The sequence below is a fragment of the Salvelinus alpinus genome, chromosome 13 (assembly GCF_045679555.1).
Source record: "Salvelinus alpinus chromosome 13, SLU_Salpinus.1, whole genome shotgun sequence".
NCBI classification, from domain to species: Eukaryota; Metazoa; Chordata; class Actinopteri; order Salmoniformes; family Salmonidae; genus Salvelinus; species Salvelinus alpinus.
In genome coordinates, this window is record NC_092098.1 from 31,245,145 (window position 1) to 31,258,116 (window position 12,972).

The window sequence follows — 12,972 nt, forward strand, 5'->3', positions numbered from 1 at the left end:
GGAGGGATCGCAGGGCAGAGTGTACGTTTACATCTGGATTATAAAGACATTTGGGACAGTGAGAACTATTTATGCCTACTCTCTCGATCAGTCCAGAGAGATTGTCTGGCCTCAGTGCCCTTTAATGACAATGTCCTGGAGTCATGCCTGCCCAAAAAGTTTTATTTCTATAAAGTTAACATGGCTGGCGATGTTTTTGACCTATAGAAGACCAGGTCATCGTCAAAGCCTATTTGAAGTATACTTTTTGGGAGTATTAAAAATATATGTTCTGCGCTGAATAACCATTTGATATTTATTTGATGTAAGTCTGTGAGACATGGTGGAGTGCTAAATCCAATCCCAGCCATGTGAGACATCCCCTGTCTGTCTGTGTGTTCTCATCCTTTGTGATGAGCTGAAGGATAATTGAATGAGATGTCCACTTAAGGCCTCTCTGTGAAGGGTGAAGCACACAGGGATACCAGAGCTAGTTCACTGGTTGAAGCTGTCCCAGAAGAGGCGTTGTGCCCATATGCTGAAGGACAATGGGCTTTATGTCCATGTAATGGTTATAATATTATATGTTAATATGAATTAATTTGAATGCCTTTCCTTCATAATGTTCTCAGAGGACTGGAGAAACAAAGCAACATGGTTAAAACCTTTCCAATCCTTTCACCTAAAAGCAAACGAAGAGAGGAGTATTGAGAATCAGCCCCCTACCTTCTGCTCCTCACTCTGTGGTCCATTGTGTCTGGACCTTGACAGCCGCTGTCTGATTGATTTGGTGACCCTAATTCTGCCCCCTGCCCCCCAGCCCCCACATCCTAAGATTTGTCATGGTAAAAGCTAGTAGCACATTGCTTTGTGTCTCCTTGTGGATACTGTAGTCTCAAGGCAGGAAGTGATTTACAGTAGCTGAGGAAGTAAACAAAACCACAACATGAGTGTATGTTTTAATTGTTGACTACTAATGGACAGAGAGTGAAGGATGTCTATATACATGTGGGTGGGGTGAGTGTTTCCCATGAGTTTCCTCCTACATGTTACAAACAACATTTAACCAAAACAGACAACATTTGAATAGGGTAATAATGTTGGGGGACTTTTCGAATGAAGATTAACCTAGTGGAAAAAACGGATCGAAATTTCATCGTAATTACATCATTTTGTCATGATGTCATTTCCACTAGTTTTACCTGCTGGGAATGGTTCAATTAGACAGCCTTGATTCTCGTATTCTGTGCAGGAATGGTTTAGGTTGACAATGGCTATGACATAAATGCAGCAGAAGAATGCATGTGGTGCTCTTTTCCCTCTGTATTACTCATGCGGGGACGTACGGATGTGCAGCATGCTGTAAACACCGGCTCCATCTCTTTTACTACCCTGGCTGATTGCTGCGGTGCTGAGAGAGTTAACTGCATTGTGGGCAGGGCTATGGGGGAGGGGAGTGCTGTGTGTTTCATAGACACATTTGCATTAGAGTGCAGTTGCTGCCACTTAGCTGCTGTTGCTGTAGAGGGCACAGTCGATGGAAAGAGAAGAGGGAGAAAGAGAGTTTACCGGCTTTTCATGGGAATCTCACTCTGCACTCGTCCCCTGTTCTACCCTTTTGCCAGGGTGCTGCTGTGTACTGCTTTGTCAGTGGCAAGCCTGCGACTGAGAAAGTTAATCTGATTTGCTTTCACACACACCCCTCTCTTTCTCTCTCTCTTTTTTGTGTCATTGTCTTGGGGTTCCAGGCATTCCAAGGCACGGAAGAAGAGGGAGATGTAAGGGAAGGAGTGCTGGGAGAGGCACTGGAGGACAGAGAGAGCCAGGGAAAGGAGAAAGGAGGAGAGGGCAGCAGCAGCAGCATATCGGACAATGCGGAGGGGTCCTCCAAGGACCAGCCCCTCGTCCCGCCCCCCTCAGTGGACTCTGTGCCTTGCTCTCCGGCGAGCCCCCTAGGGCCCGGCTCTCCCACACGTCCTCCCCCTTTAGATGCCTTCTTCAGGAGACTGGGGAGTCTATTCCACTTCAAGGCTGAACCCGACACAGCAGTCCAGCAGCAGGAGGAACAGCAGCAGGCAGAGGAGGGAGGAGAAGGACAAGAGGAGGAGGAAACAGCATTAGCAGTGGTGTCTATTGATCCAGACCTCTCAGGAATGACATGTGGTGCAGAGGGGGACCAGGACCACTGTGACTCTGCCGGAAGTCTGGACACTCGACACACAGAGACAGAGGACAGGAGAGAGGGAGAGTCTGACATACACAGTGTATCGACATCCACAAGGAGTCCAACACACACAGACCTAGAGACTCTGGAGAAACCGTGAGTACTGTACTTCCTTCACGTGCATGTGTCTGTGTGTGTGCACGCTTGTATGCGTGCATGTGTGTGTGTGCGCTTGTATGCGCGTGTGTGTGTGTGCGCTTGTATGCGCGCGCGCGCGTGTGTGTGTATGCATGCGTGAATGTGTATAATGGTTGAAGGACAGTAATAACTTACAACTCCCTTAGATGTTTATCTATGTAACTCTCTATGTAACTCTCAACAAACTAGACATATTTTTGTTAATCCTAAACCTCAGTTTCTCGCCCTTTCTTGGATTGTTTCCGGAACGGCACTTTGAGTTTCCTTAGACCCAGTGTAGTAATACGAGTATCTTGAACGGCTTAAAGCAGAATTGGGACAATAACAACATCCAGGAAGTGTAAAGACCCTGGACAGACCTTCCATTGTAGCCTGACCTTAACGGGGGATAAACTTCAAAGGCAGCCTTAGCAGACCTGCTGGTAATTAGCAGTAGTGGTGCCAGGCCTGGAATGTATACTAGAGGTCGGAGGTGCCCCTGGGCATGGGTGTTGGCACTCCTTGGCACCAGCGACGGTCACCAATGTGAGCAGGAGCGTGCGGACAGGCTCTGCCCCAATATGGAACCTTACACCATCGCATGGTGGGAGGAATGAACCCTTGAGGCGTCGCAGAATGTTTGGGATACAAGTCTGTGTTGCGACACCAAGTACTGTTTGACAGTGCTGCCTTTCATGTGGCTGCCAAACCAGAAGTAGGATGAAGTGCCACTAGACACTGATCTATAATCAGTTTTGCATTTCTTCTCTAATGGTTAAAGTTAGTATTTAGGGGGATGGTAAACTGATCTTAGATATGTGCCTATGAAGAAGTTGGGCAATCTAGGTTCATGGTTGCTGCTCTACCCGAAGGAGAGGAGCTGGGCTCTTGGACCATATCAGGATAATGTTAACATCTTTATGTAAACCCACAGCCAGTTAAAAGAGGAAGGAGCCTTTTACTTAGCCCTAATCCTCTTCAGTTACTTCAGGTTGACCCCATGGAGAAAACTACTGATTTGTGTAGCTCACCAGTGATCCAAACGGGTTTGTCTTAACACTAGACTCAATGCATCCAGAGGGATAGGTTGCCAAGGTCAGCATTCATCAGTTGGAAGTGCTCCACGGTACAGTAGCTGATGGGAGTGGTAAAGATAAGAGGCTAATGCATATACAGCAGGAAAGTAGTGCTTTATAGATAAGTGCTATTTAGCAGCAGACGAGCTGTCACAAATCAAGTCAGTACTCAGAAGGGACAACCTATTCTTCTTAAGTCTTCCTGGAGACTCCTCTCAAACCTAAATACTATTGGTCAGTGATTGAAATATGCAGTTCATTATGGTGTGGGTATGTGTGTTCGTGTGTGTCAGCACTGAGAGGTGACCAACCATGACTATGCACCACATAAACACACGTTATGTTCGTCTACACACATACGTTGTTATTTTATCCCTGTGAGGACCTAAAATCTATTTCCATTCAAAATCCTATTTTCCCTAACCTTAACCCTAAACCTAACCACTAACCCCTTACCCAAACCCTAATTGTAACCCTACTTCTAATTGTAACCCTAAACCTAACCCCTAAGCTTAAAATAGCCTTTGTCTTCATGGTGACGTGGGAAATGTCCCCACAAGGAGGAACTGGTCCCTAAGCTCATTATTAAGCACTATTACATGTTGGCACACTGTCCCTATGCAATACTATTTTTATTTATTTATTTTATTTATTTCACCTAACCAGGTAGGCCAGTTGAGAACAAGTTCTCATTTACAACTGCGACCTGGCCAAGATAAAGCAAAGCAGTGCGACAAAAAACGACAGAGTTACACATAGGATAAACAAATGTACAGTCAATAACACAATAGAAGAATCTATACACTGTGTGTGCAAATGGCGTGAGGAGGTAAGGCCATAAATATGCCATAGTAGCGACGTAATTACAATTTAGCAAATTAACACTGAAGTGATAGATGTGCAGATGATGATGTGCAAGTAGAAATACTGGTGTGCAAAAAAGTAAATAAAAACAATATGGGGATGAGGTAGGTGGTTGGGTGGGCTATTTACAGATGGGCTATGTACAGCTGCAGCGATTGGTAAGCTGCTCAGATAGCTGATGCTTAAAGTTAGTGAGGGAGATACAAGTCTCCAACTTCAGTGATTTTTGCAATTCGTTCCAGTCATTGGCAGCAGAGAACTGGAAGGAAAGGCGGCCAAAGTGGGTGTTAGCTTTGGGGATGACCAGTGAAATATACCTGCTGGAGCGCGTGCTACGGGTGGGTGTTGTTATGGTGAACAGTGAGCTGAGGTAAGGCGGAGCTTTACCTAGCAAAGACTTAGAGATGACCTGGAGCCAGTGGGTCTGGCGACGAATATGTAGCGAGGGCCAGCCGATGAGAGCATACAGGTCGCAGTGGTGGGTGATATATGGGGCTTTGGTGACAAAACGGATGGCACTGTGATAGACTGCATCCAGTTTGCTGAGTAGCGTGTTGGAGGCTATTTTGTAAATAACATTGCCGAAGTCGAGGATCGGTAGGATAGTCAGTTTTACGAGGGTATGTTTGGCAGCGTGAGTGAAGGAGGCTTTGTTGCAAACTAGGAAGCCGATTCTAGATTTAATTTTGGATTGGAGATGCTTAATATGATTCTGGAAGTAGTGTTTGCAGTCTAGCCAGACACCTAGGTATTTGTAGTTGTCCACATATTCTAAGTCAGAACCGTCCAGAGTAGAGGTCGACCGATTATGATTTTTCAACACCGATACCGATTATTGGAGGACCAAAAATAGCCAATACCGGTTAATCGGCCAATTTTTTTATTTTATTTGTAATAATGACAATTACAACAATACTGAATGAACACTTTTAACTTAATATAATACATCAATAAAATCAATTTAGCCTCAAATAAATATTGAAACATGTTCAATTTGGTTTAAATAATGCAAAAACAAAGTGTTGGAGAAGAAAGTAAATGTGCAATATGTGCCATGTAAGAAAGCTAACGTTTAAGTTCCTTGCTCAGAACATGAGAACATATGAAAGCTGGTGGTCCCTTTTAACATGAGTCTTCAATATTCCCAGGTAAGATGTTTTAGGTTGTAGTTATTATAGGAATTATAGGACTATTTCTCTCTATACGATTTGTATTTCATATACCTTTGACTATTGGATGTTCTTATAGGCACTTTAGTATTGCCAGTGTAACAGTATAGCTTCCGTCCCTCTCCTCGCTCCTACCTGGGCTTGAACCAGGAACACATCGACAACAGCCACCCTCGAAGCAGCGTGACCCATGCAGAGCAAGGGAAACAACTACTCCAAGTCTCAGAGCGAGTGACGTTTGAAACGCTATTAGCGCGCACCCCGCTAACTAGCTAGCCATTTCACATCGGTTACACCAGCCTAATCTTGGGAGTTGATAGGCTTGAAGTCATAAACAGCGCAATGCTTGAAGCACAGCGACGACCTGCTGGCAAAACGCGCGAAAGTGCTGTTTGAATGAATGCTTACGAGCCTGCTGGTGCCTACCATCGCTCAGTCAGACTGCTCTATCAAATCATAGACTTAATTATAACATAATAGCACACAGAAATACGAGCCTTAGGTCATTAAAATGGTCGAATCCGGAAACTATCATCTCGAAAACAAAACGTTTATTCTTTCAGTGAAATACGAAACCGTTCCGTATTTTATCTAACCGGTGGCATCCATAAGTCTAAATATTCCTGTTACATTGCACAACCTTCAATGTTATGTCATAATTAAGTAAAATTCTGGCAAATTTGTTCACAATGAGCCAGGCGGCCCAAACTGTTGCATATACCCTGACTCTGCGTGCAATGAACGCAAGAGAAGTGACACAATTTCACCTGGTTAATATTGCCTGTTAACCTGGATTTCTTTTAGCTAAAAATATGCAGGTTTAAAAATATATACTTCTGTGTATTGATTTTAAGAAAGGCATTGATGTTTATGGTTAGGTACACGTTGGATCAACGACAGTCCTTTTTTGCGAATGCGCACTGCATCGATTATATGCAACGCAGGACACGCTAGATAAACTAGTAATATCATCAATCATTTGTAGTTAACTAGTGATTATGATTGATTGTTTTTTATAAGATAAGTGTAATGCTAGCTAGCAACTTACCTTGGCTTCTTACTGCATTCGCGTAACAGGCAGGCTCCTTGTGGAGTGCAATGTAATCAGGTGGTTAGAGCGTTGGACTAGTTAACTGTAAGGTTGCAAGATTGAATCCCCAAGCTGACAAGGTAAAAATCTGTCATTCTGCCCCTGAACAAGGCAGTTAACCCACCGTTCCTAGGCCGTCATTGAAAATAAGAATGTGTTCTTAACTGACTTGCCTAGTTAAATATTGGTGTAAAAAAAAAAAACGGTATCCAAAAATACCGATTTCCGATTGTTATGAAAACTTGAAATCGGCCCTAATTAATCAGCCATTCCGATTAATCGGTCGACCTCTAGTCGAGTAGTGATGCTAGTTGGGCGGGCGGGTGCGGGCAGCGATCGGTTGAAGAGCATGCATTTAGTTTTACTAGCGTTTAACTTCTCTGGGATATGTGGGACGCTAACGTCCCACTTGGCCAAAAGCCAGTAAAAATGCAGAGCGCCAAATTCAAATAAATTACTATAAAAATCTAACTTTCATGAAATCACACATGAAAGACACCAAATTAAAGCTACACGTGTTGTGAATCCAGCCAACATGTCTGATTTCAAAAAGGATTTACGGCGAAAGCACACCTTGCGATTATGTTAGGTCAGTACATAGCCACAGAAAAACAGCCATTTTTCCAGCCAAAGAGAGGAGTAACAAAAAGCAGAAATAGAGATAAAATTAATCACTAACCATTGATGATCTTCATCAGATGACACTCATAGTGTAACGGCTTTCTTCCTGGGATGAAGGAGAGGACCAAAATGCAGCGCGGCTAGTGTTCAACATGATTTAATAAAGAAGAGACAATAACGTGAACACTATACAAAATACAAAATAACAAATGTGAAAACCGAGACAGTCCTATCTGGTGCAGAACACAAAGACAGAAGACAACCACCCACAATCCCCAACACAAAACAAGCCACCTATATATGATTCTCAATCAGGGACAACGATTGACAGCTGCCTCTGATTGAGAACCATATTAGGCTGAACACAGAAACAGACAAACTAGACACACAACATAGAATGCCCACCCAGCTCACGTGACACATAGGACTTCATGTTACACAATACATGTATGTTTTGTTCGGTAAAGTTCATATTTATATCGAAAAATCTGAGTTTATGTGGGACGCTACTGTCTCACTTGGCCAAAAGCCAGAGAAAATGCAGAGCGCCAAATTCAAATAAATTACTATAAAAATCAAACTTTCATTAAATCACACATGAAAGATACCAAATTAAAGCTACACTGGTTGTGAATCCAGCCAACATGTCAGAATTCAAATAGGCTTTTCGGCGAAGCAAACAATGCTATTATCTGAGTTACCACCATAGTAAACAAAGAGAGAGAAGCATATTTCAACCCTGCAGGCGCGACACAAAACGCAGAAATAAAAATATAATTCATGCCTTACCTTTGACGAGCTTCTGTTGTTGGCACTCCAATATGTCCCATAAACATCACAAATGGTCCTTTTGTTCGATTAATTCGGTAGATATATATCCAAAATGTCCATTTATTTGGCGTGTTTGATCCAGAAAAACACCGGTTCCAACTTGTGAAACGTGACTACAAAATATCTCAAAAGTTACCTGTAAACTTTGCCAAAACATTTCAAACTACTTTTGTAATACAACTTTAGGTATTTTTTAACGTAAATAATCAGTAAAATTGAAGACGGGATGATCTGTGTTCAATACAGGATTAAAACAAACTGTAGCTAACTTTCTGGTCACGCGCCTCTAACTAACAGTACACTTCCAGTGACCCTCGTTCAAGATGGCCGTACTTCTTCATTACACAAAGGAAATAACCTCAACCAATTTCTAAAGATTGTTGACATCCAGTGGAAGTGGTAGGAACTGCAAGAAGGTCAATTAGAAATCTGTATTCCCAATGAAAACCCATTGAAAAGAGAGTGACCTCAAAAAAAAAAAGTCTGAATGGTTTGTCCTCGGGGTTTCGCCTGCTAAATAAGTTATGTTATACTCACAGACATGATTCAAACAGTTTTAGAAACTTCAGAGTGTTTTCTATCCAGATCTACTAATAATATGCATATCCTATCTTCTGGGGATGAGTAGCTGGCAGTTGAATTTGGGTATGCTTTTCATCCAAACGTGAAAATGCTGCTCCCTATCCTAGAGAAGTTAAGAGCAGTTGGAGGCCACGGAAAGAGCGTTGTATGGCATTGAAGCTCATTTGGAGGTTCCCTTCCAAAGAAGGGCCAGATGTATACAGAATGGTGTCGTCTGCGTATAGGTGGATCAAGGAATCACTCGTAGCAAGAGCGACATCATTGATATATACAGAGAAAAGAGTTGGCCCCGAGAATTGAACCCTGTGGTACCCCCATAGAGACTGCCAGAGGTCCGGACAACAGGCCCTTCGATTTGACACATTGAACTCAAAATCAAATCAAATGTTATTTGTCACATACACATGGTTAGCAGATGTTAATGCGAGTGTAGCGAAATGCTTGTGCTTCTAGTTCTGACCCTGCAGTAATATCTAACAAGTAATCTAACAATTTCACAACAACTACCTTATACACACAAGTGTAAAGGAATGAATAAGAATATGTACATAAAAATATATGAATGAGCGTTGGCCGAACGGCATAGGCAAGATGCAGTAGACGGTATAGAGTACAGTATATACATATGAGATGAGTAATGTAGGGTATGTAAACATTATATAAAGTGGCATTGTTTAAAGTGGCTAGTGATACATTTATTACATACATTTTTCATTATTAAAGGGGCTAGAGATGAGTCAGTATGTTGGCAGCAGCCACTCAATGTTAGTGATGGATGTTTAACAGTCTGATGGCCTTGAGATAGAAGCTGTTTTTCAGTCTCTCGGTCCCCGCTTTGATGCACCTGTACTGACCTTATCTGAGAAGTAGTTGGTGAACCAGGTGAACCAACTATACCGTCAACCACTGCACTATTCCACTTTCCACACAGTCTGTGTGGAAAGTGACAGCTTATCACATACTGAACTAAGCAAATCCAGGCATTAGGTGCCCATTGAAATGCATAAGCCTGTTGATTTCAATATGGATGGACAGCAAGGCAGATGGATGGTCTGAGATAGTGTATCCTCAGCAGATGCTGTGTAATGAAAGACAGTGATACACAGAGGCCCTGCGGTCCACAGGCAGTTCTGTTCTGTTCTGCCACCGTTATGGAACAAGAGAGGAAAGCAATAGTCAGACTCTGAGAGGGAGGAATAGGCCAAAAGACACCATGACCTCAGCAGAAGGGAGGGAGAGTGGGAAGTGGAGAGAAGAACAGAAGCAGTGTGCACAGGGAGCTGGGGAGAGAATGAGGGAAAATCACAGAGGAATGTGAGAGTCATGATGAGAAAACAGACATTTGAAATGCAAACTAATAAACAAGTGGAGTGAGGATATTTTGCTGCCTGGCTGAGACCCATTTGATTTGGGTACTACTCACTATCAACAAACTATCAGTTTCATTTGCAACTCTGTTGATGTGCAGTAAATACATTCACTACTAACTATCTTACCCAGCAGTTCTAGTTTCTGCATGTGCAGCTGATAAACTGAGGCTTTGAGATTACCATGTTACCAATGGTTAGGAGTGAACTAAAATCACCCACATGACTCAACAAGGCCTTGACAGAAGGACATCTGTAGCAGAACATCATCCAAGTTAACTGCAACACTTTGACTGAATTGAATTCTGTCTGGAGTTATGTGAGCTTGAGTAATGGAGATAGGCATGTGTGAATAGAAGCAAAATATAAAAATAATACCATTCATTTCAGAGATTACCTTTTTTCTCAAGGTCAGCTGTCAGACAGCTGACTTTTATTTTTTGTTCCAAGATGGCGTAGCAGTCAGACGTCTTCGTCCTCCTCTTGTCGTGTCCCGTGTATATATCTTTTTATATCATTTTTCTTCGCATATACTGTATTAAAAAAAATATTTGTTATATTTTTATTAACCTCAACTTCAACATACTCTCCTGCAATCCGCCTCACCCAATGTGGTACGGATCTGCTATTTTCTTTACTTTTGAACTGGAACCCCCAACAGAAGCTAGCCAGCTAACTAGCTACTAGCTAGTAGTCAGCCAGCCACTGCTAGCGGTCATCAGCTAACCTTTAGCCCGGACAACTCTTGGCAGTCTGCACAGCGCGATTCGAACCAGAGCAAATCTGATTTATTTTTTCTCCATATCTCCGGATTCCTACCGCAAGCTCTGAACCTTCTCACCTGGATCATCGCCGCTAGCTAGCCGCTGTCCGAGTTGCCACTCCTGGCTAACGTCTCTGTCCCGAAGCAAAAACCAATTCGCCTGGAGCTAGCCTTTGCTAGGCCCATCTCCCAGCTAGCCGAAGAGGTCCATCAGTCACTCCTTGGGCTACAATACCTATTTTGCCAATTGGCCTGGACCCCTTTTACTGCCGACACGGAGCCCCGCCGATCCATCACGACTGGACTACCGACTTAATCTGCCCGAGGTGGTTTTTCAACTGGCTCCTTAGTCGCAACGTCCACTGAATGCCAATCTGCTAGCCTGCTACCTGCGGCCCGCTAGCTGTCTAGAGCATATTGGACTGTTAGCTGAAGAGGCCCATTGGACAAATTCTTTGGCCACTATACCGATTTTGCCAATTGGCCTGGACCCTTTTACCACACGGAGCCCTGCTGATCCTTCACGACTGGTTTGCCGACGTAACAACATGAGGGGGCTACAACAGACTTCTTCCGGCTCGACGTCCCTCTAAGGCCCTTCTGCTAGCTTGCTAACCCCGGCCCGCTAGCTGTCTGAATCGCCGTGTCTCCAGCCTGCCGAGCTACTCACTGGACCCCTATGATCACTCGACTACGCATGCCTCTCCCTAATGTCAATATGCCTTGTCCATTGCTGTTTTGTTAGTGATTATTGCATTATTTCACTGTAGAGCCTCTAGCCCTGCTCAATACACCTTAGCTAACCCTTTAGTTCTACCTCCCACACATGCGGTGACCTCACCTGGTTTAAATTATGTTTCTAGAGACAATATCTCTCTCATTGTCACTCAATGCATAGGTTTACCTCCACTGTATTCACATCCTACCATACCTTTGTCTGGACATTATGCCTTGAATCTATTCTACCGTGCCCAGAAACCTGCTCCTTTTACTGTCTGTTCCGAACATACTAGATGACCAGTTCTTATAGCCTTTAGCCGTACCCTTATCCTACTCCTCCTCTGGTGATGTAGAGGTTAATCCAGGCCCTACAGTGCCTAGCTCCACTCCCATTCCCCAGGCGCTCTCATTTGTTGACTTCTGTAACCGTAAAAGCCTTGGTTTCATGCATGTTAACATTAGAAGCCTCCTCCCTAAGTTTGTTTTACTCACTGCTTTAGCACACTCTTTTTTTAACCTTTATTCAACTAAGCAAGTCAGTTAAGAACAAATTCTTATTTTCAATGACGGCCTAGGAACAGTGGGTTAACTTCTTATGGCTGCAATCCCGTTAACGGGATCGATATGACAACAGCCAGTGAAAGTGCAGGGCGCCAAATTCAAACAACAGAAATCTCATAATTAAAATTCCTCAAACATACATGTGTCTTATACCATTTTAAATGTAATCTTGTTGTTAATCCCACCAAAGTGTCCGATTTCAAATAGGCTTTTCAGCGAAAGCACCACAAACGATTATGTTAGGTCACCACCAACTCACACAAAAAGCACAAATAGAGATAAAATTAATCACTAACCTTTGATGATCTTCATCAGATGACACTCATAGGACTTCGTTGTTACACAATACATATATGTCTTGTTCGATTAAGTTCATATTTATATCCAAAAACCTCAGTTTACAAGGGCGCCATGTTCAGAAATGCCTCCAAAATATCCGGAGAAATTGCAGAGAGCCACGTCAAATAACAGAAATACTCATCATAAACTTTGACGAAAGATACATGTTTTACATAGAATAAAAGATACACTTGTTCTTAATGCAACCGCTGTGTCAGATTTCAAAAAGCTTTCCGGCAAAACACAATATTCAATAATCTGAAAACAGCGTTCAGCCACAAAAGCAAGCCATACAGTTACCCGCCCAAATTGTACAGTCAACAAAACTCATAAAAAGCATTATAAATCTTCACTTACCTTTGCTGATCTTCGTCGGAATGCACTCCCAGGACTCCCACTTCCACAAGAAATGTTCGTTTTTTTCCGGTAATGTCCATCATTTATGTCCAAATAGCTATTTTTGTAGCGTGTTTGGTAAACACATCCAACGTCAGGGAAGCACGTTCACTAAAACCTGACGAAATGTCCAAAAGTTCCGTAACAGTCCATAGAAACATGCCAAACGATGTATTGAATCAATCTTTAGAATGTTTTTAACATAAATCTTGAATAACGTTCCAACCGGAGAATTACATTGACTTCAGATGAGCGATGGAACAGAGCTTCCTC

At 42.9% G+C, this 12,972-nt stretch overlaps 1 protein-coding gene across 2 annotated transcripts in view; it reads left to right on the top strand.

The window, feature by feature from the left end:
* LOC139537538 (uncharacterized) overlaps positions 1-12,972 on the top strand; it is a 94,722-nt gene that overhangs the window by 15,110 nt on the left and 66,640 nt on the right. For both annotated transcript variants that reach the window (XR_011667561.1, XM_071338976.1), the window contains exon 3: positions 1,728-2,299. Coding sequence is in view for 1 of the 2 variants with exons in the window: in XM_071338976.1 (XP_071195077.1) it covers positions 1,728-2,299 (572 nt within the window). In the remaining variant the exon portion in view is untranslated. The remainder of the gene's footprint in view (positions 1-1,727; positions 2,300-12,972) is intronic.